Here is a 27,499-nt window from a genome sequence, read left to right on the forward strand (position 1 = left end):
CATGATTACTGAGATCTCAAAACGTACAGCCTGTAATGCCAATCGTGCCAAGTCAACAATCCTTAGAGCGCCCTCTCTTGACGAACGGTATATCGCCTTACATTTTTTACTTGCTGCAGATCTCAAATGCTTCAAATTGCATGTAAATCCACTGAACGGTACTGAGTGAAATCCACAGGAGTCTGAATTGAGCACAATCATATCAAATTGACAGGAATGAATAGTAGTCGCATCAATATTAGTGAATTTACTGGTGACTCATGCTGATAGACTGTTGACAGACAAACATACAATTTTGCCAGACTGGGATATTATCAGTCACAGAACACAGTGAATATCACACACTTACTCAAAGAATTATCACACATCAAAGACAAAAGCTTCTTGACACCCAAGATATATTTCACTTTGCATACAAAAGTACAACAACATCACAAAAGGCTTTGTTCCAGTTTATTCCAGTTCAGTATCACTATTCCAGAGAACTTCTATGGTTTGTGACAAGAGTGTTCACGATCAGTAGAAAAACATTGTACAAGACTCATGAATTTTGGTCAAAATGTATTTGGCTAGAATTAGAATGTCTTCAGGCCAAGACGAGCCTAATCCATATGAACACCTGTATTTTTCATATATCCTACAGTTACTGTCATTTAAGTAATTACACATGATTAAGGAGAGAGCCACAGGGTGTGATCAGAAAGTGACTCTCATTAATCTTGTTGAGTTCTTTCATCAGTCATGTCTATTCTTGCTTGTTTTCCTTTCAAGATAGCTTCTTTAAACAGTCTGCAATAAAGTTCCATAGCCTCTGGGGTGTCATCATTACCCGGTACTGGATACGTAATGAGATTAGGGTTGGAGGATGTGTCCACGATGCCTATGGTAGGTATGTTCATTTTGGCCGCATCTCTCACGGCAGTGTGCTCCTGGAAGACATTGTTCTGCGTACTCAGCAAGATGATCAAGTCCGGCAGTTTGGTTTCCAGTCCAAACTGTTTCAGGGAGTTTGTGAAGCAGCCACCTTGCCAGTGCCGACACTGTGCGAACTCGCCACACTCTCTCGCCGTCCTCTCCACGAGATGTGTGAATTGCAGTGATCGGTTGATGAACATGATGATGCCTCTCCTGTACGCGATGTGAGCTGTCACATTCAAGGCCAGCTGAAGATGCTCTATTGTCTGTTGGAGATCAATGATGCATACTTTCTGACGCACACCAAAGATGTATTTCTTCATGTGGGCATTTAATAGTCCAGTCTTATGTCCCAGATGAACCTTGGCTGTGAATAAATCCTCCATTGTAAACATCTTACTCACTTCAAAGAAGTCAGGGTGCTGTAAAGGGTCATGAGTCACTTTTAAGGGTTGTTCATCACCACCTGAAAGCAAACACATGCCATTTCCTTGGTTAACAATATTACCGGTGACATATTGATATACATATGACTTTTAAAAAACTTCCTTAAAGGTGATATCTGGTCACGGTCCTTGTGGAGGGACCGTAATCTGGTAGACAATCATAATTAAATGCAAAGATTATGATCCTACTGTGATTGAACAAAAATTTGACAATTGAGAGAACAGCATAGCATCTCTGACATAACAATCTGATAACTGGGTTGGAAGGATTACATATTGCTTAGTTCACAGAGACAACTCAGTTTTGAACATTGGAGATGCTCTTCCATCCAGTGCCAAAATTCACACTTCAATAAATATACCGCACAAATTGAATACACAAGTTTCACTATTAAATCCTATCATAAAATGAATCCATGAAATCTCCTGAAATAACTTTCTTGAATAATGTAAAACAATTGATTGTTATGGTACTTCATTTAAATTTGATTATTGAGACATTTTCACTTTGATTGAAATTTGCAGCTTTGCTGATAAAGCAATACAATGCTATTTATTATTTTCAATGTGGAAGACTCTTAAGTTTTGCTCAAATTTTCCACAATGAAACTTTACTGACACTCCTACCGAATCAAGAATAAAAATCAGGTCACTACACAAACTTTGGTGGTAGAGAAACATATTATATAACATTTACTGACAACCGATGCAAATCGACATAATTGTGGTTTGTACGTTTGTGTTCTGCGGCATTCATTTTTGTTTTGGAAAACAGATTTTTACTTACCGATTTGTGATTTTGGTATGTCAAGATTTAAAGCAGGGTTGGAGTACCATGCTGATCTGGTCACTGAAAAGTGTCTCACTTCAGTGCAGGGTTTCCGTAGAGATAAAATATCTGAAAAAGAGTAAAACAAGTTTTTTATTCTCTTTGGAACTTTGATAAAATGTGAGAGATTCTAAAACAATATTTTGAAACACAGATCATCTGGCCATAGTTTAGATGGGGTGGACAAATTATTACATTTTATTGGAGTTTTCTGAGTTTTGATAGTAAACTAACAGAAGCCAGTACACTGGATCCTTAGAATAGTCTTGCCAGTTAAATACATGTAAGACAAAGTGGAATTATGATGATATGAAAGTCGCATGGAGCCTTGAAAATCAGTGAACCTGAAAAGTACACATACAATAGACAAAAGTATTTCAACACATGAATGTGAGGGAAATCAGTTATATTTAAGATTGTAGAAAGATATGAAAGGGCAGTGTTAGTGAAGTTCTTCAAAGATGTTTCTTTGTGTTTTAAGGTGATCGGCATTACAACAATTTACAGTTAGTTTGAACATGACATGAACACACCTTCCTTAATTCATCAAAATGTTAAGGGTTACTGGGTACCTTGGAAGATTCATGAGTTTTGACAAAAATGAATGTTTATAACGTCACTTTTCTTTGAAATATTTGTACTTGTGAAAGATCTCAGAAATTCTGGTCTGATGCATCTCATCTGATACACTTAATTTATTGTCCAGTCCCTATATTTGATCATAGCTGTTACAATGGATGTACTTCAAAATCTATCACGGTATATTTAAGCAATAAATGCACGAGCGATAGCGAGTGCATATATGAAGTGAACTAGTCAAAGTCGAGTGGTATACCATCGCTGGGTGTGATTTATTGCTATTATATCATAACAGTATATTGAAATTCTGTTGTGGAACGTCAAAATCGGATTTTTGCTCAAGCTGCGAGCTCGGGCGTATGCCAGCCATGGTATATCGCCAATATACCACAGTTCTTTTCGGGTCTCGACCAATCAGATCGCTGTATTTGCGCCATCAATATACTGGTATGATATAATAGAAATCGTCATGTTAGTTCAAAGATTTATGACAAAACACCCTTCTAAAAAGAGAATTAATGCAAATGACATCACAGCTGTTTCTTCTCCCTGATAGTTAATCAAAGGTTATTGCATTGATGCAACTACAGTGAAACTTTCAGGCAATCTTCACATGTCATTGGCACAAAAATTTTTTGGGATGCAAGAAACTTTTACATATACAGTATATAATTCTAAAAATTCTTAAAGGGCCAGTAGCTGTAACTTTTGATGACTTTCACTGCGTTTGTGTTTGTATGTCAATAGCACTGATTGCAAATGACGGTAACCGGAGAAGTCGGCCAGTTGCGAACTCGGCCAGAGCCGGTGCCGACCAACTCGGCCAGTGGGAGAAGTCGGCCAGGAGAAGTCGGCCACTCTCAACAAAGCAATATGATTGCATACGCATTCTCTTCACAGTTGAATATGCCAAACAATTTTAACTTTTTACTACCATGGTTTTTGTAATTTTGTCGGTTTAATACTACTACGAACATTCAGAAAACAACTCGAAGGCGAAGAGCTCCCACGTCCACCCTGCAAAACATGTACGGTCTGCCTCAGTGTTTCTGCAGATCGCGCGCGTACTTTATTAAAGTTCACACAAACATTATGCCATTTCTTCAGTAAAATCCATGGCTTGATGACTCTTAACTAATTTGCTTCACCATCTCCTATGACTTTTTCACGAACTTCAAGTGTAACTATGACGAAGGCTGCAAAACTCGCTACCACGATCGCGATACACCGCCATCTTTAATTTTACCCAATGTATGTATATCATACATGCGTTGAACTGTGATCTGTGAAGTTTGCGCCCATCTTATGAATGACATTTAGATCGCTTTCGCATATAACTTTAGTGAGACTTCAAAAAAAGAAACACTATTATGGAGCATATTCTAATTGGGTGCATACTGTACTGGCCGAGTTCTCCAACTGGCCGAGCTCGCAACTGGCCGACTTCTCTTGTATTCCAAATGACATCATTTTTCAAAAATAGATAGCAGAATAATAGGTGACCAAAGCCGGACACTCTCGCCTACTTATACTCGTAGACGTAGGGCATGTCACTGTATGTCACTTTGCTGCGGTTCCGTAGCCCTACCACTCCAAGTAAAGGGAGTGGTACAGGCTACGGAACCGCAGCGATATGTGTGTACATCTGGCACATGACGCCTCCTAACAATCGGTGGTAGTGTAACTTAAAAAATAAAAATGCCGGGAGCACCAGTTGAATTGGCAGACAAAGACTTCAATTCTTCAGCTACGCACAAAACTACTATCGATACTTCTAATGGCTGGCCGGCTGAACTGGCAATGGCAATCCGCCATGGCTGTCTGTCATGTTCTTTTCCCCATCAATGCTCGAATATGATAAGGACTCCTTACTCCTTTAAAAGGTGAAATATGACAGCGATTTTCAGCAAAAGACAAACAGAGTTGATGGGATGTACATTACCACAGCTTACCCATTAGACCACGTCTTAATTCGCGCTGAAACGCCACTGAAAGAGGTTTTGACCGCATTGTCGTTTTCAGCATGGTGGTCGCCATTTTGCTTGTGTCGGAGATTAACGATGTTTTACGAATACCACCGAACCATTCGTCTCCTCTCGCATTGCTTGCAATGCATTAGCAAGTTTGTGAATGTAAAATCAATTTACTGTTCATCGACAGCTGACCTAACTACACAACAGCTCCGGGACTGCAGTGGCTGCAAAAGCATTGGCTTTCACTAAAGACGTATGAAGATAATAACCTTTGACCTTTTTTACGCTGACCTAGTACCCACTTATTTACCTGTATCACGTGATATATTTGAAACTAGATAAGATATTGGGAGAGGTCAAACGGAGTTCTGTGGTCTTCTGTAGTCGTAACGATCCGTGGATTGATCGGTTGTAAAATCTAAACATGTCATAACTGACAGTTTGCGAAGTGTTTTCTTTCATACGCTTCACTTCAGAAACTTTGGACATGTGGGTGCTGTGGTTTTTCGGTTTGTTTTGTACAGGTAAGTAGCAACTATTTAAAGTATTCGCCCGAAGCTCAGTGTTACGTATATACCGTGTAGGTGTGTACGCATGTGTTTATCGTAGCCTGCGTAACATTGACGGCGGCGGTCCAGTATAAACATATCTCAAATCTACTACTGTACTGAAGACATTGGGAAAACGCCAAACTTCTGAATGAGAAAGTTTTCTCACAATCGCGCGATATGTTTCTGCTATGTACTGAAGCCTGGGTGAAACTGAAAACTGGCCAAACTCACGTGATTTGTATCCTCCAATTCCAAGTGAAATCGGTGAATACACAGGAAATGAAAGTCATATGAGTCACTAACATTTTATCACATTTCTACTGTGTATGATTTTACGATGTACACAACAAATTTTCTGACAGCGTTGAAAATGTGACGTAGACAGGTTGCAGGTGCAAATTGCTAGAGGCGCGCAGAATATGACAGATACCGCTTGGGACATAAACAACGCGTCGATCAAGGAGATCATGTCCACTGAACCATAAAAACCGACCAAGCTCTTTCTATACTTAATACATTTTTCGAGCGTTAACCAAGTACTTCACTTTTTGATGTTTTTTGTTTATTACTAATATTACGGCAAGAGTTTCTCAAGCATCCTTTTGAACCTTGTCTCCTTTTCAGTGTCAGAAAGGTTCGGCGCAGCTTGCAGCGTTAAACGTTATAGAAATAATAGTAATGTTTCCCTGAACTTTATTTTGGGACGGGAAGGGGGCGCTTGCGGGAGTTTCTCTTTTATTTATTTATTGTTGAATGAAAGGTGAAGCTATTTCTGGGAAGTGATAAGTGTGAAAAGTTGTATGTAAAATGAAGTCTTTCAGCTTCTGACTTCTGAAATTACGTTTGGTGTTGCTAAAGTACAAAATAGAAATTTGGAGGGTTTGTGATTTGTGTCATCATGCAGAGATTTATGAAATTAATATCATTACATATCTTGAAATAAAAAGGTCCGAGATCAGTAACTCTAGACGTTCAAGCTATATATAAATGTACCAAGACATGGAGAGTTTTATGAATGTATGTACATTTTAAGGATGACAAGACATTAAGTAATAATTTGATATCTTAGTTTTACTGATGAATGAATGATTTAAAAACAATGTAGCAATTACAGTTCATAATAAATGTATTATGATTAATCTTACCAATTACATAGCAGATGACAGCAATATTTCCTAATCATTGAAGTATAGAAAAAAGTGCCACAATTCCCACAGGAGATGTTCAGCCCTGTCTGAGACCCAACAGTCATCTGTACGTACTATAGTATAATGTATACTCTGTTAGAATGTGAGAGAAAGGAATGTGATCAGTCAGTAATCAGCTTATATTCAAAATTAATCAGTGGAATTCACAGCATTTCACAATGCAGTGAAGGAAAGCTGCTGCAATCATAGTAAAATTTTTGATGACATAAATGCAGAACAGTACATGACAATTATTGTACAAAATAAAGGAGCATGGAAAGTAAAGACAGGGTTTCTTTCTTTTTTAAATATTTTCATATGCTTTCAATATTATGCTTTAAATCATAAATAGCAAAGTCATGTGATCAATTTTGAAAGGAAAAAAAGAATACATTTTTTTAGAAGAGAATATTGTAATCTACACCTTGCATAAAATATGTCGTTTCAAGTTGTGGTGTGCTGTGATTTGGAAACTTTGTGCCCATTTGTAATTTGTAATCAGACCTAAAAATAGTTCTGACATATTATCATGTCATGGTCTCAAAAGTATGCGAGTACAATCATCTGTGTTGAACCCTCTGCTCCAAGCTATGCAATTACCATGGAGTTAGATTGGGGGAAGAGATTTTCATGGCTCTTTGTTATCTGCTGATACAGTTGAAATTTTGTCTGATAATGGCACAGTACAGTGATTAAAAAGAAATTCAAAAGTTCCAATCATTCCGCAATGTTATTTTTAAGTCTGAAGGTTCATTTTAAATCTCATAGTAAATGTCAGATTGTTGGGCAACGCCTTCATATTTTAGATGATGTCACAATGAACTTTGACACAGCTCACAGATCCTGATAACAGGGGAATGCATTAAATCACCATCACTGCACTTGTTATGCATTACATGTATTTGATAAGGCATTAAAAGATCTGATGTACATGTATTTTACAGTATGTATATCATGAAGAAATTGTTTTCCATGCATCCTAGCTTACATACGTACTCAGTATCTCTTTAGATGTGGACACTGAAATCAGAAGATTTTTGTTTAAAACTACAAAGCAAATGTCATGTCATTGACCAAATATTGGGGTAATGGTTACATGCATGTTGTTGGAAACTATATTTCACATAGTAAACTCAGAACATTATTATATAAATCTCTAAATTTGTTAAATTTAAATTTTTGTGAAAAATATTTTTAAATGTATCCATTATTTCTAAACTGCCAGTATATACCGGTATGTAAATAACAATTCAAGTTCCTTGGGTGTATCTAGAAATGTATTGTTATACCAGTGTTTCATGTGATGTAGAATTTGGAAATCCAGTATCTCTAATGACAATTACTTCAGTCAATGAACTGCAATTTCAATTGATTATGTAGTAATATATTTGGCATATTGTGTGGCCACTTCATTAGATTTATTTGATAACAGCTGCTTGTACGTCAAACTTTTAAAAAAATAAAGATAAATACAGGTACCTGCAAATGATAAAAATTCAATGATTTAGAAATAAACTGTTAATTATATTGCAGCAAATGTGTACAGTCCACAACAAACTGGGAACCACTTAATAGTCTATGCAAGTAAATATGCTGTGAATCTCACGGAGTAGTGTAAAAATTCTTTAAAAGCCAAATTCCTACATACTATTCTGTGTGGAAAAGGTTATACCATTATTGGTATTGCAGTCAGAATCTCTGGATCCTTAAATGTAATATTTTACTGAAAATTGATATGGTATGTATTTCTGAAAACTGTTCTGTATAAGTATATGCATTGCACTGCCTGAGAAAACTACCACTGATTGACAGTGAGAGCTATTGCATGTACCTAGACAGTATGTAAGGATGGATAAACAAAAACAATGTGAGTGAGTAATCACAAGTGATTTATTACATATTGAGAGCAAATAGCAATTATCATACTGTACATGTGTGCGGAGAGTAGTGAATTGGTACCTTATGTTCTGGTCACTGAATAAAAAAGGAGTTACTACTAAAAACACTACAGGTGGAATAAAAAATGTCAAAACGATAATGACTTTTGCCCTTTGTGTGTGGCACATAAAATGTCTGAAAGTAGTGTGTAGGGTGGGTACTTATGACAGCATGCCATAATCTCAGTCATCTGGATTGCATGTCAAGTGCCATATATACACACTTCTGGTAACAGAACAAACATCGGCATGAGTGGAATACAAATATCATGTCATAGGCTAAAATTGCTGAATGGGAAACTTGTTGTTTGCATTGTAGGGTGATAGGTAGTTCCTGATTTTAAGAGAAACCATAAAAAAGATACAAAATGATTTTTGTCCTTGATGTTTGGTAGAGTTCATGCTTTGTTGGCTAGAGGTGTTTTAGCCACCTCGTAATTCTTTGACTAATGCCAGACAGGTACAGGGTTTCAACTTTCAAGACTGAACAAGAAATAATAGTACTGGTAGCCTTGGTGACTAATGTTATTTGCACATGCACAGTCCCTCCACACATCACCAGTTGACATTCGTGTCATGTATTGCTGGTTCCGTGAACAAAATTCAGATACATGTTCCAGATAAAACGCTCCATGTAGTACAGGTAAATATCGTAACACTGCTAAATAATGGAGGATGATATTTTTGCAATCAAAGTAAAATTAATTATTCACCGGCTACATGTAACTGCCTGAATATGACTTCCTACTTCTGAGGAAATCAACAGGTGTGGCTGAAATATCATGTACCAAGTGCTTCCTCATGCCGTATTAAAAGAAGATTGCCAAGGGAAAAGACAAATTCTTTCCTTCATGTTGTTTAACCCTTTCACTGCCATGGTTTGGTCATAATCTGTTGTTATAAATGGTGATTGCGTACCTTTTGACATGATTTTGGGGTGAACAGTTTATGACACTTATTCTCAATTGTTCAACTGAAGTGAGTTAGTAAAAAATTGTAGGTGACAATCACTAAACTAGAGCAATACTCCGGTGGAATTTTTCAGGAATTCTTAATGCATTTGATGTTTTTTGATATATAGTGCTTTGTCTGATAGAATCATGTTCCTTGAACAGTTGAAAAGAAATTTTGCCAAATGAAACTTAGAAAAAAAAGACAGTCAGTATACCCAGGAATAGACTTCCAAGATCATATAACCTACAAGTGCACACATGGTAACACCTGTTCGATTTAATGTGACCACATTAGGTCATCATTCCGACAAAAGCAAACATGTAACCAGCCTGTATTTTGCAATAATACAACACATGTGTTAGTAATGGATGACATATGTTGAACATGTGCCACACCTATGTGTAAGTAGGGCATTAACCTTTTGACTGACTTTTCACCCTGTGAGGTCAGAACCACTGTTATTTTGGTAACTTGGGTATGTCACAAGTTTGTCAAACCAGATAAGTTTTATACTTTTCTTGCATTGGTACAATAAATCAAATCCTGACATTTATAGTACAACTGAAAAACATTAACTTGACTAATTGTACTGCAGCTGAAATTACAGTGAATGCATTGATCAAGTTTTGAAAATGAAATCCCAGATGCTCAAAAACATGCAACCAGGTGGCAATTGTCATTGATGAACAGTAAGGAAAAGGGGCGTTCACTGGTGTATTTTCTTTCATTGATTAGCAAATTTCTTAGGGGAAAATAGGCAGCAAAAGTGGTTGAGTAACTGGTCAATTTATCTAGTGTCTGGCCAAATATTGACACATTGAAAATGATTAGCAATTCAAGATCACATTGCACAGTTGTAAAATATTTTTGCATTGAAAAGTATTTGTGAAATATTGTGTGGCTGAGAAAGAGACCAACTTTCCACATGTTTTTGGATGACAAGAGTCAAGTAATTGTGTTTCACAATTAGTAAATGAATAGATACACGAAATTTTCCCAATCTAATTTTTTGTTCAATGGGGCAAAAGGTACAAAGCCTTTCATTAGTCGTAGATTATTTTGCAGAATTGCTTGAAAATTACTAAATTATTAGATTCAGCTTGATTAATTAATTTATTGTGAACTGGTGATAGCTCTCATTGTAAATATAATGATAAGCTGTTCATATAATTATTGAAAGCCTTGGATATTTTTTATCTCATTATCAAAATGCTGCTGAAGTTGTCATCCTTTGTGGTATAGATGCTCAATGTGTCATTAAAGTGTCAACGTAATTATAACCAAATGCATTGTAGTTACATGTAAACTTAAAATTATGTATTTTGGGGAGACCTTTAACCCCTTCACCATGATATTTCAGTTCATCCATATTATTTCCAAAAGGGAGGGTTGACTCATACATATGTATAAAATGGAGAACAGGCTACGTTAGACTTTTCTGGATTATAGTTTTCATCTATCTTACAACTTCAATGAAGCTAATGTTTTCCTTTTCTGTTTTCCTTTTCTGTTTTTTTAGATCTATTTTGGACTGGTTTGTGCCAGACACAGGGAGAAGGATACTTCAATGGAAGCAGTTTTGCACTTTTGAATTCCCACATAAATATGCGCAACCAAACAAGCTTTAGTTTCAGAACTTGTCATGGAGGAACTCTTTTACACACCAAAAAAACAAATGAACTCACTACACAGTGTGACATTTGCACTTGACCCAAACAGCGGCAGCCTTTCCTTTTCCTGGAACCTTCAGTCTACCTCATCCGAGATATCTCTCGGAAATACTTTAAATAACAATCAATGGCACACGGTGAATTTGCAATACAGACTTGGAACAGTGACGCTATCTGTGGGTGACTTTCAAACCACTGTTGCCGAGGAAAATGGTTTGAACAGTAATTTACTAGACTTGGATGTAGTCGACAGTGGAATGTATGTGGGAGTGCAGAGGCTTGGCGATGATTATCAGGATTATTTCACAGGATGTATAAGAGAAGGCCCATCAATGCTACTCAGTAAAGCATTATCATCTACAAATGTGCTTTGGGGTCAATGTCCTCTGAATGTGCAAGTTGGATGTGGTAAGTATGTTACTTTTATGTGCAATAAACTGACTGCTAGAGTTACAATACATTTTACAAAGGCCATAATTACAGGTATACTGTGACCTGTTCCAATTTTGCCACAGTTACAATGGACAGAGAAAATCTAACCAATCACTGATTTTAACCGGGTAGCCGCTTTTTAAAAACAGCGGCCTCACATGGGTATTTTGAACACCAAGGATCGCCCCTTTGACCGTATATGGGCATAATTAGATTACAGGTGACTGTACACCATTTAATGTGCAATAGATGGGAGTTTTAGATTGATGTATACAATACTTTATGTACTAATAAAACATATAACATTATTCAAACATCACTGGATCAACTTTTTGAAAACACCTACAAAGTCATGGTGTTTCTCGAAATAAAGAGAGGAGAAATATATTTAGTTAAACTGCTCATAATTTTGTAAAATTGTTTGATGGAACTGTTGGACCCACATTTGCTTTTTCTGTCTCCCACCTGTGACCAAAAAATTACGATACCTCAGTATTTTGGAGAAGAAAGTATCTGGTGTGCAATTGCCATAAAGGAACCTTCTTACAATCGCCCAGTTCATGAGTGTGACTGGTACATATAGAGCACTTGTGGATCCAGATGATTCAATTCTCCTTCAATCAGGCAATCAATACCAATCAGTCCCAAAGTGGGTATTTATCCTTGTAGCAATGTACAGTGGCTTGCCATGAAAGACTTGACAATGGTAAAAAATCAATAAACCACATAAAAACGCAAGACGAACATTGGAAGGGCATAAAGGTGTGTATAGTACATGGTTTTCCCATTTTGTAACCAGTGAATGGGACAGAGGGTTCATTAATCAATGACGCATAAGCGTTATGGAGTCAATGTATTCCTTTGGTCCTGTCTACCACTCTTATTTCTTTGCTCATTGAGGGCATAGTGCTGCATACACAATGTGAAACTCTCAAAGTTTTTGTAAAGAAAATGTTCCAAATTAGTTCTCTATGTTCGGTGCAGGCTCCATATTTGTTGTAAATTTTCAAGCTCTATGCAAAGCACTCCACTCCAGTAGGGTAGTATAGAATGCATAATGTACATTGTCTAGAGCTTACATGCAAGTAACTGGATCACTGTACATTATCATGCATACACACCTAGTTCAAAACAGAACTGTTTTCAATGAGTAACCTTCATTGCTATTTAGTTTCACTAGCTGATCCACTTGTGACCTTGTCTGAACATGTTTTCATGTTCATTGTTTTGTTTTTTTTGTCTGCTCTAAAGCGAAAAATACCATAGATAAACCTTTTGTTAGGCTTACCTGCTGTCTGTTTTATTTGTTTTCCTTTAACATTATGTTAACATTTCCTTCCTCGTTGTGAATTCATAATGACCAATACCTTAGATTATGCAATTTGACATTTTACTGGAATAAAGATTACGATTTACAGTTTTACTAACATTGCATAAATTATGAAGAACTGGTAATGAATGGTGGATTTGATAAAGGGCTACATGTATAACTGTAAGAAGCCTCATCCACACTGACTTCATACATGTATTGTATGTGTTTCTGGTCATGTGATAAAACTCTTGTACTGTACAGCATGCATCTTACTCTTAGAGTAACAACCCATTTGCCAGAACACTACTCCAAGCCAGTTTTCAGATACACTTTATAAACCTGGTACATATACAATAGCAATTCTTTGCCATTTCAAGCTGGGAGCAAGGCTCCATCAACTGATTTTCAACATTTTCACTTGGATAACATTCCTATTCTAAAATCTAAGAAAAATAATTAAGTTATTTCAGAAAGAAGCACAGTTGCCCAATGCCCACCTTAACCTCATTATGTGCCATAGTAGTGCTTCAATTCCCAAAATTTGCCATACAGAATGTTAACAGTACAAACTAACTTTACTAAAAATACTCCATGGAATTCTATTGTCTATAGCTTATAGATATTTTATAGATATTTTATAGAAGTTCTATGGAAGTTTCTAGAGTTTTGGCATCATGTTGTAGAGAATTCAATAGAGACACAAGATTCCGTAGAATTTCATATAAGTCTGTAGAACATTTTTCACTAGAGTTGTTTTATGAACGTACAATACACATACAACTTACAATATCACTATGAAATGCAACATAGTTTGTGAGATGTTGATCAGTGCCATGTGTTTCATGCATGGATTGGTACTAGCTGTCACTGTGACAACCTGTTAACCTTCAATCTAACACTTGTCAAGAGGAATTTTAAGTTACTGGATGGGTGTAAAAAAGATGCATGGTTACAGTAAAGGCATAGTAGAGTAGGGGTCATTTTTGCTGTGGTGGTTCCGCTCTGTCACAGATTCAAGACTATTGGTTTGATTCACAATTCAGAAAATGCAAATACTATTTTATACCCAAACACAATGTGCACAGACAAAAATGTATGAAGCGTTAGGACACAAATACTTCTGTATCAAGCAAGCAAAAGTAAAGTCAAATGCCTTGGGTTCAAAACCAGTGCCACTACAGAGTAAAACATGTCAAAACTGGTTTGGAGTGACTGTGTCATTTGAACTAGTTTACTAAATGTTGTTTTTGTAATCACTGAGCTTCACACTGCACTGTGTAGGCTTGTATGACCAAGCGTAATCAGCTTTATTGGGTTGTGTAAGTGTGTCATTGTGTCAATACCAGATTGCTGGCACAACAACACAATGGAACTTCAGTTGCAATGGATTCTATGCATGGCGGATCTCTTTGTTTGCTTTCACTTTTGGCACAGAAACACAAAACGCTGACCTCTGTGAAACCATCGTGCATGGTGTGGTGATATGGAAATACTAGCAATCTGTAATGTTACTTTACCATGCAACAACTTTGCAAAAATATATCATAAATTTTCCCATATAAGTAAAAGTAAATTGTACCACACAATGTTTGTCACTATGATTCAAATAATACTGCACAGTGAATAAGTTGATAAACCCAGTAAGAAAGAGTTGGCTTAGTAACTACCATACTGTCAAAGTAGCGTGCACTTTGAAAATGAAAGTTTAAAACATCTGCTCATTTTATGTGCTCAACAAAATATCAAACTATTTTCAATCATAATAAAAATAAATATTGGGGTCAAAGTGCGAATGTTTCGCAGACCAGAGAACAAATTAAAGTACCTTGATTTTACCAATATTTGAAATTCAAAATGGCTGCCATTCTCATGTTTACTCTTTGAAGAAGTGAAATTGTTTAGTTTCATGAATACACGTTGGTGAAATTTTTCTGAAAATTTTAAAGTTAATTCCCAGTAAGTGAAGCTGCAGACTAGTGAAAGATAGAGGATCCAAATATCCAACAGAGGTGCATTCTCCCTCAAACACCAACAATCACATCCCTATGTAGCATATTCTAACCTTTAATATCAAATGAGAAGCAAGTGAAGGCTCATACTAAATCAGGATTTAACATGTTGATAAGAGTTTTAATAACTATTTATTGTGACCTCTTAGAATCACATCACTAAATTGACAAAGCCAGCACAGTCCTGTCATGTTATTAGATTAATTTTGGTCTCATTTTGATAGACTGGTGTTTGTAAAGCTTTTGATAACATGTCTTGTCACTGGACTGTAAAAAGTACCAGCTCTCAATAGAGTTTATAGACATCTTCGATACAGTTTATAAACAGAATGTCACAGGGGGTCTGCTTCATGCATTTGCCCTGTGAGAAAAATTGCAGGAATTAAAACCCACTGAGTGATGTGAACTCTGTCCTTCTTGGGTGAAAATATTCCTTGTTTATCATCATTAAAAATTCCAAATATTTTGTTCAAATCAACAAAATAAAGCTAACACAAAGGAATATGAGGAAAAGCATAAATCAAGCCAATTTCTCTATGTTTATAAATGTTTCCAAGGTTACAAGGGTCTAACAATGACTAACAAGACGAGAGAAGAATGTTATTCTTTTGCAATTATGGTAATTGACATGTGATAACTGTCATACCTGGAATAACCCTAGTTCCCCCTCTTCCATGTATATTCCAGATGATCCGTCTGATGTTGATCAGTGTGCTAGTCATCCTTGTATTAATGGTGGAAAGTGTGTGGACTTAGACAATGCCTTCAGATGTGACTGTCCATCAAGATACTCTGGACTCACCTGTGGAGTTGACACAGGTAAGATTATGCTAGAAATAACATTACTGAGATTTTCTGGGCCAGAGGAAGCAAGATAAAAGTTTTTTTTACTGTACTCATCCGAGTATAAGCCCCTGGTTTGGCAACACTAAATAGCCGTAAAACTAGGGAGGGGCTTATACTTGAGCAACCCTATGTTATCTGCCATGGATGCTTAATTTATGCTAATTTTATGCACGATTTTTTTTCAACGCCACTCGATCTTTCTTTCACTTTCAAAATCGACTTACACATCCAAAGAAATTGATTGTACAATCTCTGTATACAGAAGTGACATTTTGGTGAAATGTCAGCGTCGAAAAAAAACCCAAACTTGAAACAAAGACGTCGTGTATGCTGCTGATCAACAGTAATGTGAACAGTCATGCATTGCCTACACGAAAAGGCAACTCAATTCCAGTATCAAACTGTCTACATCTTGTGAAACAACAACATAGCAGTGAAAACTGTAATAGTCACCAGGAAAAGTCTTCACAAATGAAAGGATAATTGCCTCAAAAAAAAGAAACTGTATGTTTTGAGCATGAAAATAAACAATGGCGGACGTAAGTGAGACTATTCTATTAAGGTGGTTGGAAAGGCTATTTTTGCACCAATTCGTTTTCTCAGAGTTAATGTCAAGTTTCAAGTGTTAGAATCAAGATATTTAGTTCAAATTTTCAGGATAACTCCCTTAGTTAATATTTTCTCCAAAGAATATGAAATTGTATATTTGCAGCCATGATTTTGAAATATGACACCAGTAAATATTAAATTTAATTTTTCATATTTTTTTTACATATTTGAATTTCATAATTATTGGATAGTATTAATATTACCAAATTAGTTATAAATATGTTGACACTATTTATTGTAAAATTTGTACGGCAGGATTTGTAAATAAAATTTGTTTTATGATTTTACATGGGCTTATATATCAAAAAATTATTAAAAATTCTTTCAAATTTCAAAATGTTATTTTTCAAAAGTACTTCAAATACAGGAAAATTGTGCCGTACAAATCTTATCTGTAACCTTGTTAATAGGCTGTAAAAATTCCATGTCCATATCTCATTTCAAAGTTGGATTAAATTGGTATAAAATTATGTAGGAAAACTGTTATTCTGTCAAAAATGTTGAAAACAAGCCATATTTTCACCCCTTTTGAAGTCATAGAGCAGTTTTTTTTTGTTAATCTCACTTTTGACACCATTTGACACTCAAAGAATCTAAAAATGCATTTACAATAGCAGTCACTCACTCTGAATGCCAGCACCACCTTGTCAAACTTTCCTGAAAAACAGCAAATAATGACTTTCCCTTTTCAAACATTTTATTAAAGCTAGGGACCTCTACCATAGTTAATACACTAAGGACTCCCCAACTTCTTCTTATTTGGTCAGTTTTTCAGAAGTTTTAACAGGCTATAACTCTGCAATGCCTTTGTGCCCAAATGTCTAGTTTTTTTTATTCCACAGAGAATGTTGACTACTTTATATTTTAATAGTTTTGTTGAAATTTATAACTGACGCTCTAGCCTTTCCAACCACCTTAAGGCGACGGGGTGAGCAGGGTCAAAGAATCAAGATAGTACTGGAAAACGTGTCACTTTCCGTACGATGCTGTCAAGGGAACTCCAGTTTCCCATTGTTTTAACATCTTTTAATAGTTTCTTTATTATAATTTTACCAAGTTAAATGACCAAATATACTCTCCTAACTGTTCTGCATTCGAGTTACACTTCCTAGTAGGGTAGGGGCTTATACACGGATGTACTGCATTTTCTAAAATCCTCTGAAATCAGTAGGGGGCTTATACACGAGCAGGGGCTTATACTCGGACGAGTACGGTAATTATTTTTATGAAACAGTAAATTCTGTCAGTTTTTTAAAATTATATCTGCTAACCATTGCGAGTATACATCTAGTGACAGAAATAAGCTTTAAAATTGTTTAAAATAAATTTAATTAGTTTGTAATGAAACAAACAAGAATACCGTACCATCATAATCACCAAGAATTGCAATGCAAGAGGTGTTGCAGCATTTTGGGGAAAAAATGTCAAAGTTGACACTAGTGGTGAACTTGATATGCATCATAGATTAAATAAAATATTTTGATAAGCTGAACCATTGATATATAATCTGAATGTTTTAAGGTCCAAAATAAAAATGATCCTTCCATTCACCTTTGAATAAATTCCTGAGCACACATTGTTACATTTTTGGAATACAGAGAGGAACAAGTCTACTGATCTAAGGTACAGAACCGCTGTTTAAATTGAGACCAGTGGATTTGTCATTCCACTGATCTGATGGCTCAGTGAATACTTATAGAAATGTATTATTATGAAAGTGTATGGGGCTATCACGCTAGTCTGCAGAACTACAAAGCTAGCTTGCAGGATTGCCAAGCTAGCTTACAGGACTACCAAGAGAGCTTGCAAGATTGCCAAGCTAGTTTACAGGACTACCAAGCTAGCTTGCAGGAATGCCAAGCTAGTTTACAGGTTTCTTAAACTTGTAAACCCAACTGCCAAGCTAGCTCATTGGATTACCAAGCTAGTTTGCAGAGCTACCTCGCTAGTTTGTAGGACTACCAAGCTAGATTTCAAAATTGCCAAAACCACTTTGGCAGAACCACTTGATTTGCCATCATGTACAAATTTATTTGCTCATCCCTCAGACTCCACGTAAATGTAATAATTACAGAAAGTTTCTTTTCTGTAAACACCTCAGTGGATAATACCATGGTAATTATTACTGTTAATAGATATGTCAAGATCATCAGGCCTTTGTGTCCTTTGCCTCAGCTTTTCTTGCAACATAGGTTAACATTAGGCCATGCATAGCTGCATTTGTTGGTCAAATGTGATTTCCTGTATCACATCACCAAAGTGAAACCAAAGACACATCTGACTTTACTCTCCCTCAGCAAGAATCCATCTTAAAATAGTCAAGAGTTCAAAGACAGTATCACTCATTTCACACTCTAGGTCCACTCTGTGATAAACCAGACTTCCAACTGGACTGTCAAAATGGAGGATTTTGCAAGGAGGAGGACAATGGTAATTATACGGCATGTCAGTGTCCGTCAGGCTATGAGGGCAGATACTGTGAAGTGTCAGACATTGATTACTGTGCTCCTGATCCCTGTCAAAATGACGGAATCTGCAGGAATAACACATACCATGATGGATTTCAGTGTACCTGCCAAAAAGGTGAGCAAAAAGTTCTGGTAATACTTTGAGTTTATGAACATTTTTGTCTGAAATGTTAATATGACAGACAGTGTGGTTGAAATCGATGGGATTAAGAAAAATGAAAGGTCAGTGTGAGCCAGCAAGTTATTGATCAGAGAAACAATCAAATTCAAGTTTGTAAGGAATGATTGTTGTGATCACTGTGACCTGTGATATCATAGGTTTAAAAAACAGAAGTGTAATTCATGAAAGACTGTGAGGGCGCACTTCATTGAATGTGATATCGATTTCTCTTGAATTTTACAAAACCAAATGTCTCCACTCTTCATCTATATGTACCGGTATTGCCAAATCATATTGCAGTTTCTAATCATTTTTCAAGATATTACAAATGTTGACTTAAAAAAGAAATGATAATTTGGCAAACAACAGCTGTTGTTAAAAAGTAATAAGTAAAGTTAAATCTAAAATTACTTCTGGCGTGCTGGATGTTAGTTCTAGTAAACATTGTCTGATCTTGATTAAGTTATCACAATGGTAATTTTTTTCTTTCACTTTTTATACAGGTTTTGCTGGAATCAATTGTGAGATCAACATCAATGAATGTTACGGTGATCCGTGCCAGAACAATGGTGACTGCATAGATGGCATTGACATTTACACCTGTAATTGTACAGACACTGGCTATGAGGGTGTCCACTGTGAAACTGACATCAATGAATGTGAACGTTATCAACCCTGCAAGAATGGTGCGCCGTGCTTCAACACCTATGGCGACTACAGCTGTCAGTGTATGTCCGGATTTGACGGCAAAAACTGTGATCAGGAATTAGATCCGTGTGTTTCATCACCGTGTGCAAATGGTGCAATTTGTTCAGCCAGTGGGGATTTTTATGTCTGTGACTGTGCACCTGGCTTTACAGGTAAGGATCAGTCTTTGTATCTTTTAAATTTTAATCTGTCTTTGAAAGTCCTGGAATCTACTGCTAGTTCCAGAGCCTGTTTATAAAGTATCAGTAATCTTAAATGGGAATATAAATACCAAGTGGATTGTCTATTAACTACGTCACTCCTGCAGTGATAAAGCCTTGATAGCCAAGTCAGTGGAAATTGCATTAATTTCAAGGTACCCCAAAGCTGGTATTCATGGGCCATAGTCCTGCAACATCAGTGAAGTTCAGTTGTGTCTTAATGGCAGGCTAAGTCCAAAGGTGGACTTTTAGGTGGCTCAAACTGCCAAGCTGAGCACAAATGTGTTCCGTTTTTGCATGTGAACATGCCAAGTCAAGACACTGCTTTAGGGTAAACATAAGGGTTTTATTGTATTGTTTCTGTGAAACAACCTCAGGCTGAGCTCTTTGTTTAATTGCCAAACAAAGTTTTTAGGTTGTATATTTTAAGGTTTTATAAACAACAAGACATTAACAGCCAACTTGTTTTGTACACAGTATTTGAAAAAAAAAAGGTTTAAACTCCTATGCATTCAAGAAGAAATCAAAATTGGAAATTCAAACATTAACTTATCAGAGCTGGTTGTGAATATAGGGATATACATAAACCTGTTATTAATCATAAGTGCCCTCCAGGGCAGATAAGACGAAATCTGGAATTTTCCTTCTCATCTCACAAATAGCTGCTCTAAACAATGGTTGTATGTTTGGTAGATGTTTACCATGATACTGACCATGGCCGATATTACTGATAGGATATTTGATATTTGATATTTGATATTTGTAAGAAAATCTGTAAAATGGAAGGTCATGAGACTAATGAACTATAAGGGAGTGGCTGCCTGCATGCGGTCAGATGACGACGGGAAACTGCCTCAAAATATGAAACTCAGTGGAGATGAGTGGAGATGATAAAAGGAAATGTTTCTAGATTTTCCATCAAAGGAAATAACAAAGCTAAATCCGATTGTTAATATTTATTTTTAAGATGTTTAGTTTGATAAAATGATGGTTTTCTAGGGTCTATGGTTTAAATAAATATTAAAATATCCTAAACAACAAATACCAGTAACTGTCCGGCTATTGATAGCAGTGTGAACAAATCATGTTTGTAAGACTTTTAGGTTTATGTCTGCCCTCAAGTGGTAGGCTGGGAAGGAACCAAATTTCCTCAAAGTACTGAAAAACAGTAGCTTGATAAATCATGTCTCTGAAATTTGCATTTTTTTACACGTACACAATTGTGTAAGCATACTGGTATGAGTTTTAAGAGACTCGGTAACAGAATTAGAGTTCCACCAAGAAAAGAAAATAAGCTAAATTTGTCCTTGAAAAAATTTTAATGATGTTAATGTACCTACGACTGTAACCTGTCAAATTCATATGTCACCATTCAGGTAAAGTTGGTTAAAATCAGTAAGGCAGAACATGACCCATTATCCATATTTATCATTTTAACAAAAACATGAATATTTAAGTCCCCATGAATATCAAGATGTATGTAAATATGATTTTCACTAACCATTACCTACTGTAGTATACCATGTCAATTGGGTGAACATGCATACAGACATGGCTCCATATCACTTTTCACTGACATAGCAGATTGGGAAGTAATCTGGCAGGATTAGGGTTAAATAATAAAATAGCCTGATGTATTAGTCGTGTAATTATTTTTTTGAAAAAAGACACATGAACAATATTTTTAAGGTTTTCACAGCAAACCTGATGATCAACTGATTGTGTTGTAGGATGTCCGGAATGCATTAAAAACCGTGGCATCTCAAATGATGCCCACCATTTTGAATGATGCATCAAGGGATACATTTGATGAGTGCCTGTGTTGCATCAGAAAATCCTGATGATTTGATGTGATCTGACATGCATTTCACTTGAGTGAATGCAATTACTCTAATACACAAGGACAACACAACAGGGTGGCAGCATAGATGAAAATAGGTGTGATATCGTGTGCTCATGGTTACCAAGCTTCAAGTTCTTTCCTGGCAAATAAAGATGCAATTAATGCAATACATCCGATTAGAAAAGTTTTATGCAAATAAAAATTTCAGAAACACCCCAGCCTGTTCATCCTGCAATTCAAAACTGAACATTCTTAATTGATAATATCTGTAATGTATTGTAGTATCAAACTGATAAAATCAGTTGTAGAGGAGGCGCTATCTTTGCTAGTATCTTGAAGCAACTCTAGCAAAGAGAACTGAAGGATGAAGGTGAAGCGTTCTTTGACTTGAATCAGATTTGTATAGATCATAATATCAGTCTTTCAATTGATCTTTTTCTTTCCATGTAACTCAAACTGTACAGTACTATAATGTACTATAGCTCAATTACTGCTGAAATTTGGTACATTTGTACAGGCCTACAGTATCCCATCATAAAATCAAATCCAGATCGAAGGGATGGGGTGGCCTCCTGAGTGTGGCCAACTATAAAAAAGATAACAGTTGAAAACCTTGCAACTGAAATTCCATACTGCAGTGATAACAAGATAAAAATATCTGATATATGAAGCATGGCAGAGATTTGATCCAGACAGATTATCATCTGTCCATACCCATCATTATGCAGTCTTCTTGCAAACATATGCGTGACAGGAGGATTTCAAATTAATCTGCTGTTCATAGTAAAACCGGTATCATGTGCATCAGTGTTTTGAAAGGGCATGGAGGTACCTGATGTCTAGTGTTTGTCAGTCTTTCATTAATTTCAACTTTGTCCTGAGTCAATATTACTTTTGAATTAAACTGAGTCTTGCGTCAGCATAATTAAGATTAGAGGGTTCATTTTAATTTGAAACATAATATACAATTTTGAAAACTTTAACCTGTTCAATCCTGTATAATGTCCTTTCCATAGAATAGCTCATGCATTTATAAATTACATGATTTTCCCTAATCAAACCATGTGTACATATACAGTTCATGTTCACTCAAGTCTGCTTTGTCATTATAGTGAAAAATTGCCTGGGTTAGCAGAACAAAACATTGTAGATTGTATTGTGTGTATTTTAGGTCTATATCTAACTTTCCATCCCAAAATTGATTTTGTACAGATTGCCAAATACAAATTGCATAAAGTGGATACATTATACCTAATTTGTTTTAAAGAATTTAATAACAAGTCAATGACCTCGCATGTCTATTGTTTTGACCTTTCCGTTTCTATATTTAAACAAATTTATCAGGTATACTACACCAATTGTAGGTCAACAACCTCAGCAAAAATGGCATTGCAGTAATTCATGTTTCTACATAAACAATTAGCTGTGTAAAGACATGAGCTTAAAATGTCACAATTTTTAATTAAGATATAAACTGAACATGGTCTGTTACACATAAATTTTTAAATAGTGACATTATTCATGAAGTTATGTGCAGCCATTTAATGAATATGTTAGTTGTTTTAATGGATGATCTCATTTGTTCAGACATGTCCCTCCACCACGGAGGGATGTCGACTGTGGTTCATATTTGTTTTTATGTGTACCAGTAATGTGTGATTGTTTACGTCTCTCCACAAATTATATCAAGGTATAGCATTGATTAACTAGGCATAACAGATGGGCTTTATCATATTATGGTCACAGATGTAACCAGAAATATGAAAGTGCATGTCAGAGCCTTTGCTAACGGGGAAATTTTCATACTGTGTTTTACCAGCTTGCCTCTGAGAAAAAAACATCTGAACATGTGGGTGTTTATGAGGTGAGAACAAGACAGATCTTGTCATACTCATAGTAGTGAGAATAACAGTCTATACATGCCTTCCAACGGCATTGTATCATGTGTATTCAAAGAGTTAGGCAATTACTATTTGTGAGTTGTTGCAACTGAAGTTCCGTCTCACATCAAGGAAGTGATAATTACAATGTAAGGAAAACAATAGAGGTTTACCTGCATATCTGTGATTCACACCTCCAACATTCCAAGCCCAGACAAGGAATGCCGGACACTTGGTGATGATCATTTGTCAGAAGGGATGGTCCAATTGTTTACCAGACAATACCGCTGCTTGGGGTCATGGTCGCATGGGGTTGAAAAGTTCAAGCCACCCTTACCTTCATTGCAGTGTCCTTCCATTATTTACTGATTTTGATCTACACAGATAAAGTAATCTAGGAGTAAATATGTTGGGAATTTCTAAAATCATCAAGTGTTTGTGTCATGCATGTGTTTTGTAACGAGTGTGAAAGGGCACCACCAAGCCCTTACACTTTCCCACCCCCGTGTGAAAATGGTGTGTTCCACAGGAAGTGAGGCTGGTATTTCATTTAGAGTAACTCTATCCTCCTGTACTGAGACACTTGAGTAACACTGGCAGTTATATTTCCCCGATGTGGCCATTCGCGATATTCAGATGGTATTCCTAGGGACTGAGTTGATGGTGTGAGAAAGGAACCCACCAGGGAAAATCGCTCCAGTACGCCGAGAAAGAAAAAATACAGTATTATGTCTGCCTGATCGGGATTACATCAAGAATTAGAAAAAAATATACCAAACCAGTGACTGACTGTTTGTATTCGAAGAGAGTGTAGAAAACAAGAGTGAGATGTCACTAACAGCCAAATGGAAATCGTCCAGGGAACTGTGTCCTTTGTTTTTTGTGTTATCGTTACTTTTACTAGGTAAGGTTACACACTATTTTAGAGATTTTGTTTCAGTGTGTGTGTCGGGATCCCCCTACTGCGCACAATACTCCATGTAAGGTCATGCGTAAATTTCAAGTTTTTTGTGTACACAGACAAACCAAGGGAATCAATAGAGTGTCCGTTGTCCCTATTCAATCCTGGATTACCATATGAATGCCCTCTTGGGTGTTAATGTCCCTTTCTGTCTCGAAAAATTTGCTACTGCGACAATTGTTCCCACTTGTGGGATTTACCGCATTTGGGGAGAGACTGGCCGCTGAATCATGATGCCATTGTAGGGTTGAAGCAGTGAAAGTGACTGTAGATAACTTCCCTTCATACACTTGAATTGTTTCCTGACATTAGGCAATCTAATGTTAATTTTGTGACTGATAGTTACAGGCAGCCTTTCAACTTTCCATGTCTACCCCAAGAATACACAGTTACAGTAAAATTTAGTCTATCATGAAAGCCTGAGATTTGTCATTCACGTCGCCTGATGAGCCCGGTTGTTTGCCGTAGGGATATACACTGCTATATGAAGGTTATGCTAGGGTCATGTGTTATCTGACCCAATATTCTTTTTCTAGGCAACCTTTGAGGCCATTGACAAGGTAGTTTATGGTAACCTAGGGACTGGCACGAGAGATGAAAGAGTTTTGTCAGTGATTTCTTAGCCACAGTCCAACAATACCAGTCTTCAATTATTCTTCCTTCAATAACATGATAAATTTTCACATAAAGAATGTTCAAAAACGACAACAGGAACATATTATGAAAGTGTGTTGTCTGAGTATTGTTTCAGGAACTGAAACAGAAATTTCTGTGATACGAGACATTAGCTCATGTCATAGGAACCTAAACCAGTGAACCTCCAAGAAATCTTGTACGTACGATGATATTTTTAATACTACTCAGAACAGCTGTTGTGGAGGATAATTCAAAACAAAACACAAACTACAATAAAATCTTTGTTCTACAATTCATGTTTATTAAATAGTGCATCACAGGAATCCAATAAAGGGAGTATAGTGAAACTGGCAAGTGTGCATTGGCTATCAGTCAGTCTGAAAACTGTAGAATGTGCTGCTTCCCGTTCTGAAAGGAAGCTGTCACAAAATTTCAATTCCAAATGTCAATAGAGAAGCCCTACAAGTGCAGTGATGACAATGACATCCAATACAGCATGTCTATGAAGCAACAGTACTCTGTGAAAACAATGGTTGAATCTTATACTCTATGATTTCAACCAAAACAGTGCTGTAAGGAATATACATCTGTTACACACTGTACTCACGTGTCCTATATTGAAGTGTAGACAACGTTGACATTTGCCTGAATAGGTAGCATTTGTCAGATTTATGTCAAAAAAAACACTTCTGAAAACCAAAATGAATTATTAATAAAGTAAATGATATCCTTATTGATACAGAGTTTACTTAACCAGCTGTTTTCAGTGTAAGGATTCTCAGCATCATTTATTTGTTTTGTTGACTTGTGACAGAATAGTTCACCTTGTCTGATTTCTGCTTATACATGTACGTTAGACACTGGTTGAAATCTCCTGAAATTTAACTTCATTAATAATTTATCAGTATGTACCTCAGGAGGAACGATTTTCAGTGAAATGTTACATGATTACAGAACGCAGATGTACACGGAGATGCACTGGCTTGAGAATGGAAAGTGAAATCGCTTCCGAAACAAGCATCACAATTTTTCTGACTTGAAAAGTTGAGTCAGTGACAAGCTGATTTGGATCGTAAATCAAAATGATCATCTCAGGGAGGGTGGGATTATAGCCAGCATGGGAGTCATTATCAACACTTTATGAATCATTTCACTTCATAGTGCAGTGCCCATGCTGTGTACTTCTGACCTGTTGACTATACAGCTGTGTGTATCCCTGAGCAGAAAATGTAGCCAAGAATTTTTTATACGGAGATGTTGCAGCATATCAAAAGGCCTGCATTAACTGTAGTGGAGGAAATGTGAAAGATTTTGTAAGAGTTTTATCCGAAGAATTCATGATAAATTACATTATCTGTTTCTTAAATTAACTTTACCAAATACATTGTTCACTCTTTGATAATATTGTGGTTTATAATACAATGGATACTAGGATACTGCTGTGTCTTATACATGTAATGGACTCAATGAAAGTTTACATTGGGTTTATTTGTTAGTCACACTTCAAAATGCCCTCTATCAAGGTTTGTTTGAGTTAGCTTTCAAAGTGACATCTCAATGACTGGTAAATCTGTCATACATGACAGAGTAAATATATAAAGCAGAGTGCTTTACTATTGTTCACAAATTATACATACAGGTACAAATTTACTTCATTTATTTTCATGGAGAAACAAATATGTAAACAGGTTTGAAGTGTATCACTGTTTGATCATTTTGTTGAAAAGATTGAGAGTCAAGAAGGTGAATGTTTACAATTCTTGGAACCCTGAATGCTCAAAAGTGTTGGTCACAGTACATAACCAATCAATGATCATTGGGCATACTGTACATGGCATATACACATGCTATGTTCAAGTTCGGCTATCCGGTAGCTGCAGTAATTTGTAGCTTATAGTCTTAGTTTGCAACGGGATCCGTGGCTGTGCGTCTGCAGCTTGTATGATAGCCTAGATTCCTTTTCCGTCCGCTTGCCTCCGTACCTCCGTAGTGGGGACGGAGGTACGGAGGCAAGCGGACGGAAAAGGAATCTAGGCTGCTTCTATGATGGGCCGGTGGACCAAATACACCAGCCACCAACGTGGCATTGCTCAATAGGCGTCAGCTGTTTGTTTCTTTTTGGTTTAGTGTTTGTCGTCTCAACATTTAAAAAAACATTATACAAAACCTCCTTTTTAAAAAGCAGAGTGTCTATATGTTCTGTATGCTACACCAATGATGCCATGAAAGAACAGCAGAATTTTGTCCCAGAAATCACTGTGAACCACTTTTAAACACAGAGCATATAATGTGTATGGCGTTTAGTCTGTTCCACGTATTTCACCCCAGGCACACCAGGATTCCACTAAGAGTTGCCCTTTGACCCCAAGAAGAAATATATTTGACCCTGGCTGG

At 36.4% G+C, this 27,499-nt stretch overlaps 2 protein-coding genes across 6 annotated transcripts in view; one reads left to right on the plus strand and one right to left on the minus strand.

The window, feature by feature from the left end:
* Positions 1-381: 381 nt before the first annotated feature.
* On the minus strand, positions 382-15,576 carry LOC139114633 (small ribosomal subunit protein uS2m-like). 2 transcript variants are annotated; one of them, XM_070676468.1, is made up of 3 exons: positions 15,441-15,576; positions 2,149-2,259; positions 382-1,381 (listed from the first exon to the last, which is right to left on the minus strand). In XM_070676468.1, exons 1-3 carry the CDS (start codon positions 15,514-15,516, stop codon positions 714-716), a joined length of 855 nt encoding a protein of 284 aa, XP_070532569.1. In that variant the 5' UTR covers positions 15,517-15,576; the 3' UTR covers positions 382-713. The 2 variants fall into 2 exon arrangements, with proteins under 2 accessions (XP_070532569.1, XP_070532568.1); XM_070676467.1 differs by lacking the exon at positions 15,441-15,576 and adding an exon at positions 4,722-5,008.
* Positions 5,064-27,499, plus strand: part of LOC139114632 (protein crumbs-like) — a 61,894-nt gene continuing 39,458 nt past the window's right edge. For 2 of the 4 annotated variants that reach the window (XM_070676462.1, XM_070676464.1), the window contains exons 1-5: positions 5,064-5,266; positions 10,891-11,449; positions 15,482-15,613; positions 18,608-18,832; positions 19,381-19,737. In XM_070676462.1, coding sequence (XP_070532563.1) covers positions 11,014-11,449; positions 15,482-15,613; positions 18,608-18,832; positions 19,381-19,737 — 1,150 coding nt within the window. In that variant the 5' untranslated portion in view covers positions 5,064-5,266; positions 10,891-11,013. Of the gene's footprint in view, positions 5,267-10,890; positions 11,450-15,481; positions 15,614-18,607; positions 18,833-19,380; positions 19,738-24,051; positions 24,413-27,499 lie in introns of those variants that run through there. The other 2 variants (XM_070676465.1, XM_070676466.1) reach the window with 2 other exon arrangements.

Source organism: Ptychodera flava, chromosome 16, assembly GCF_041260155.1.
Source record: "Ptychodera flava strain L36383 chromosome 16, AS_Pfla_20210202, whole genome shotgun sequence".
Classification (NCBI taxonomy): Eukaryota; Metazoa; Hemichordata; class Enteropneusta; family Ptychoderidae; genus Ptychodera; species Ptychodera flava.

Coding starts and splice junctions, on each gene's coding strand:
- LOC139114633 (XM_070676467.1), bottom strand. CDS start 4,806: ATGGCGACCACCATGCTGAAAACGACAATGCGGTCAAAACCTCTTTCA. Junction 2,260..4,721: donor ATTAAGACGTGGTCTAATGG/GTAAGCTGTGGT, acceptor ACTCTTTTTCAG/ATATTTTATCTCTACGGAAA. Junction 1,382..2,148: donor CATACCAAAATCACAAATCG/GTAAGTAAAAAT, acceptor GTTTGCTTTCAG/GTGGTGATGAACAACCCTTA.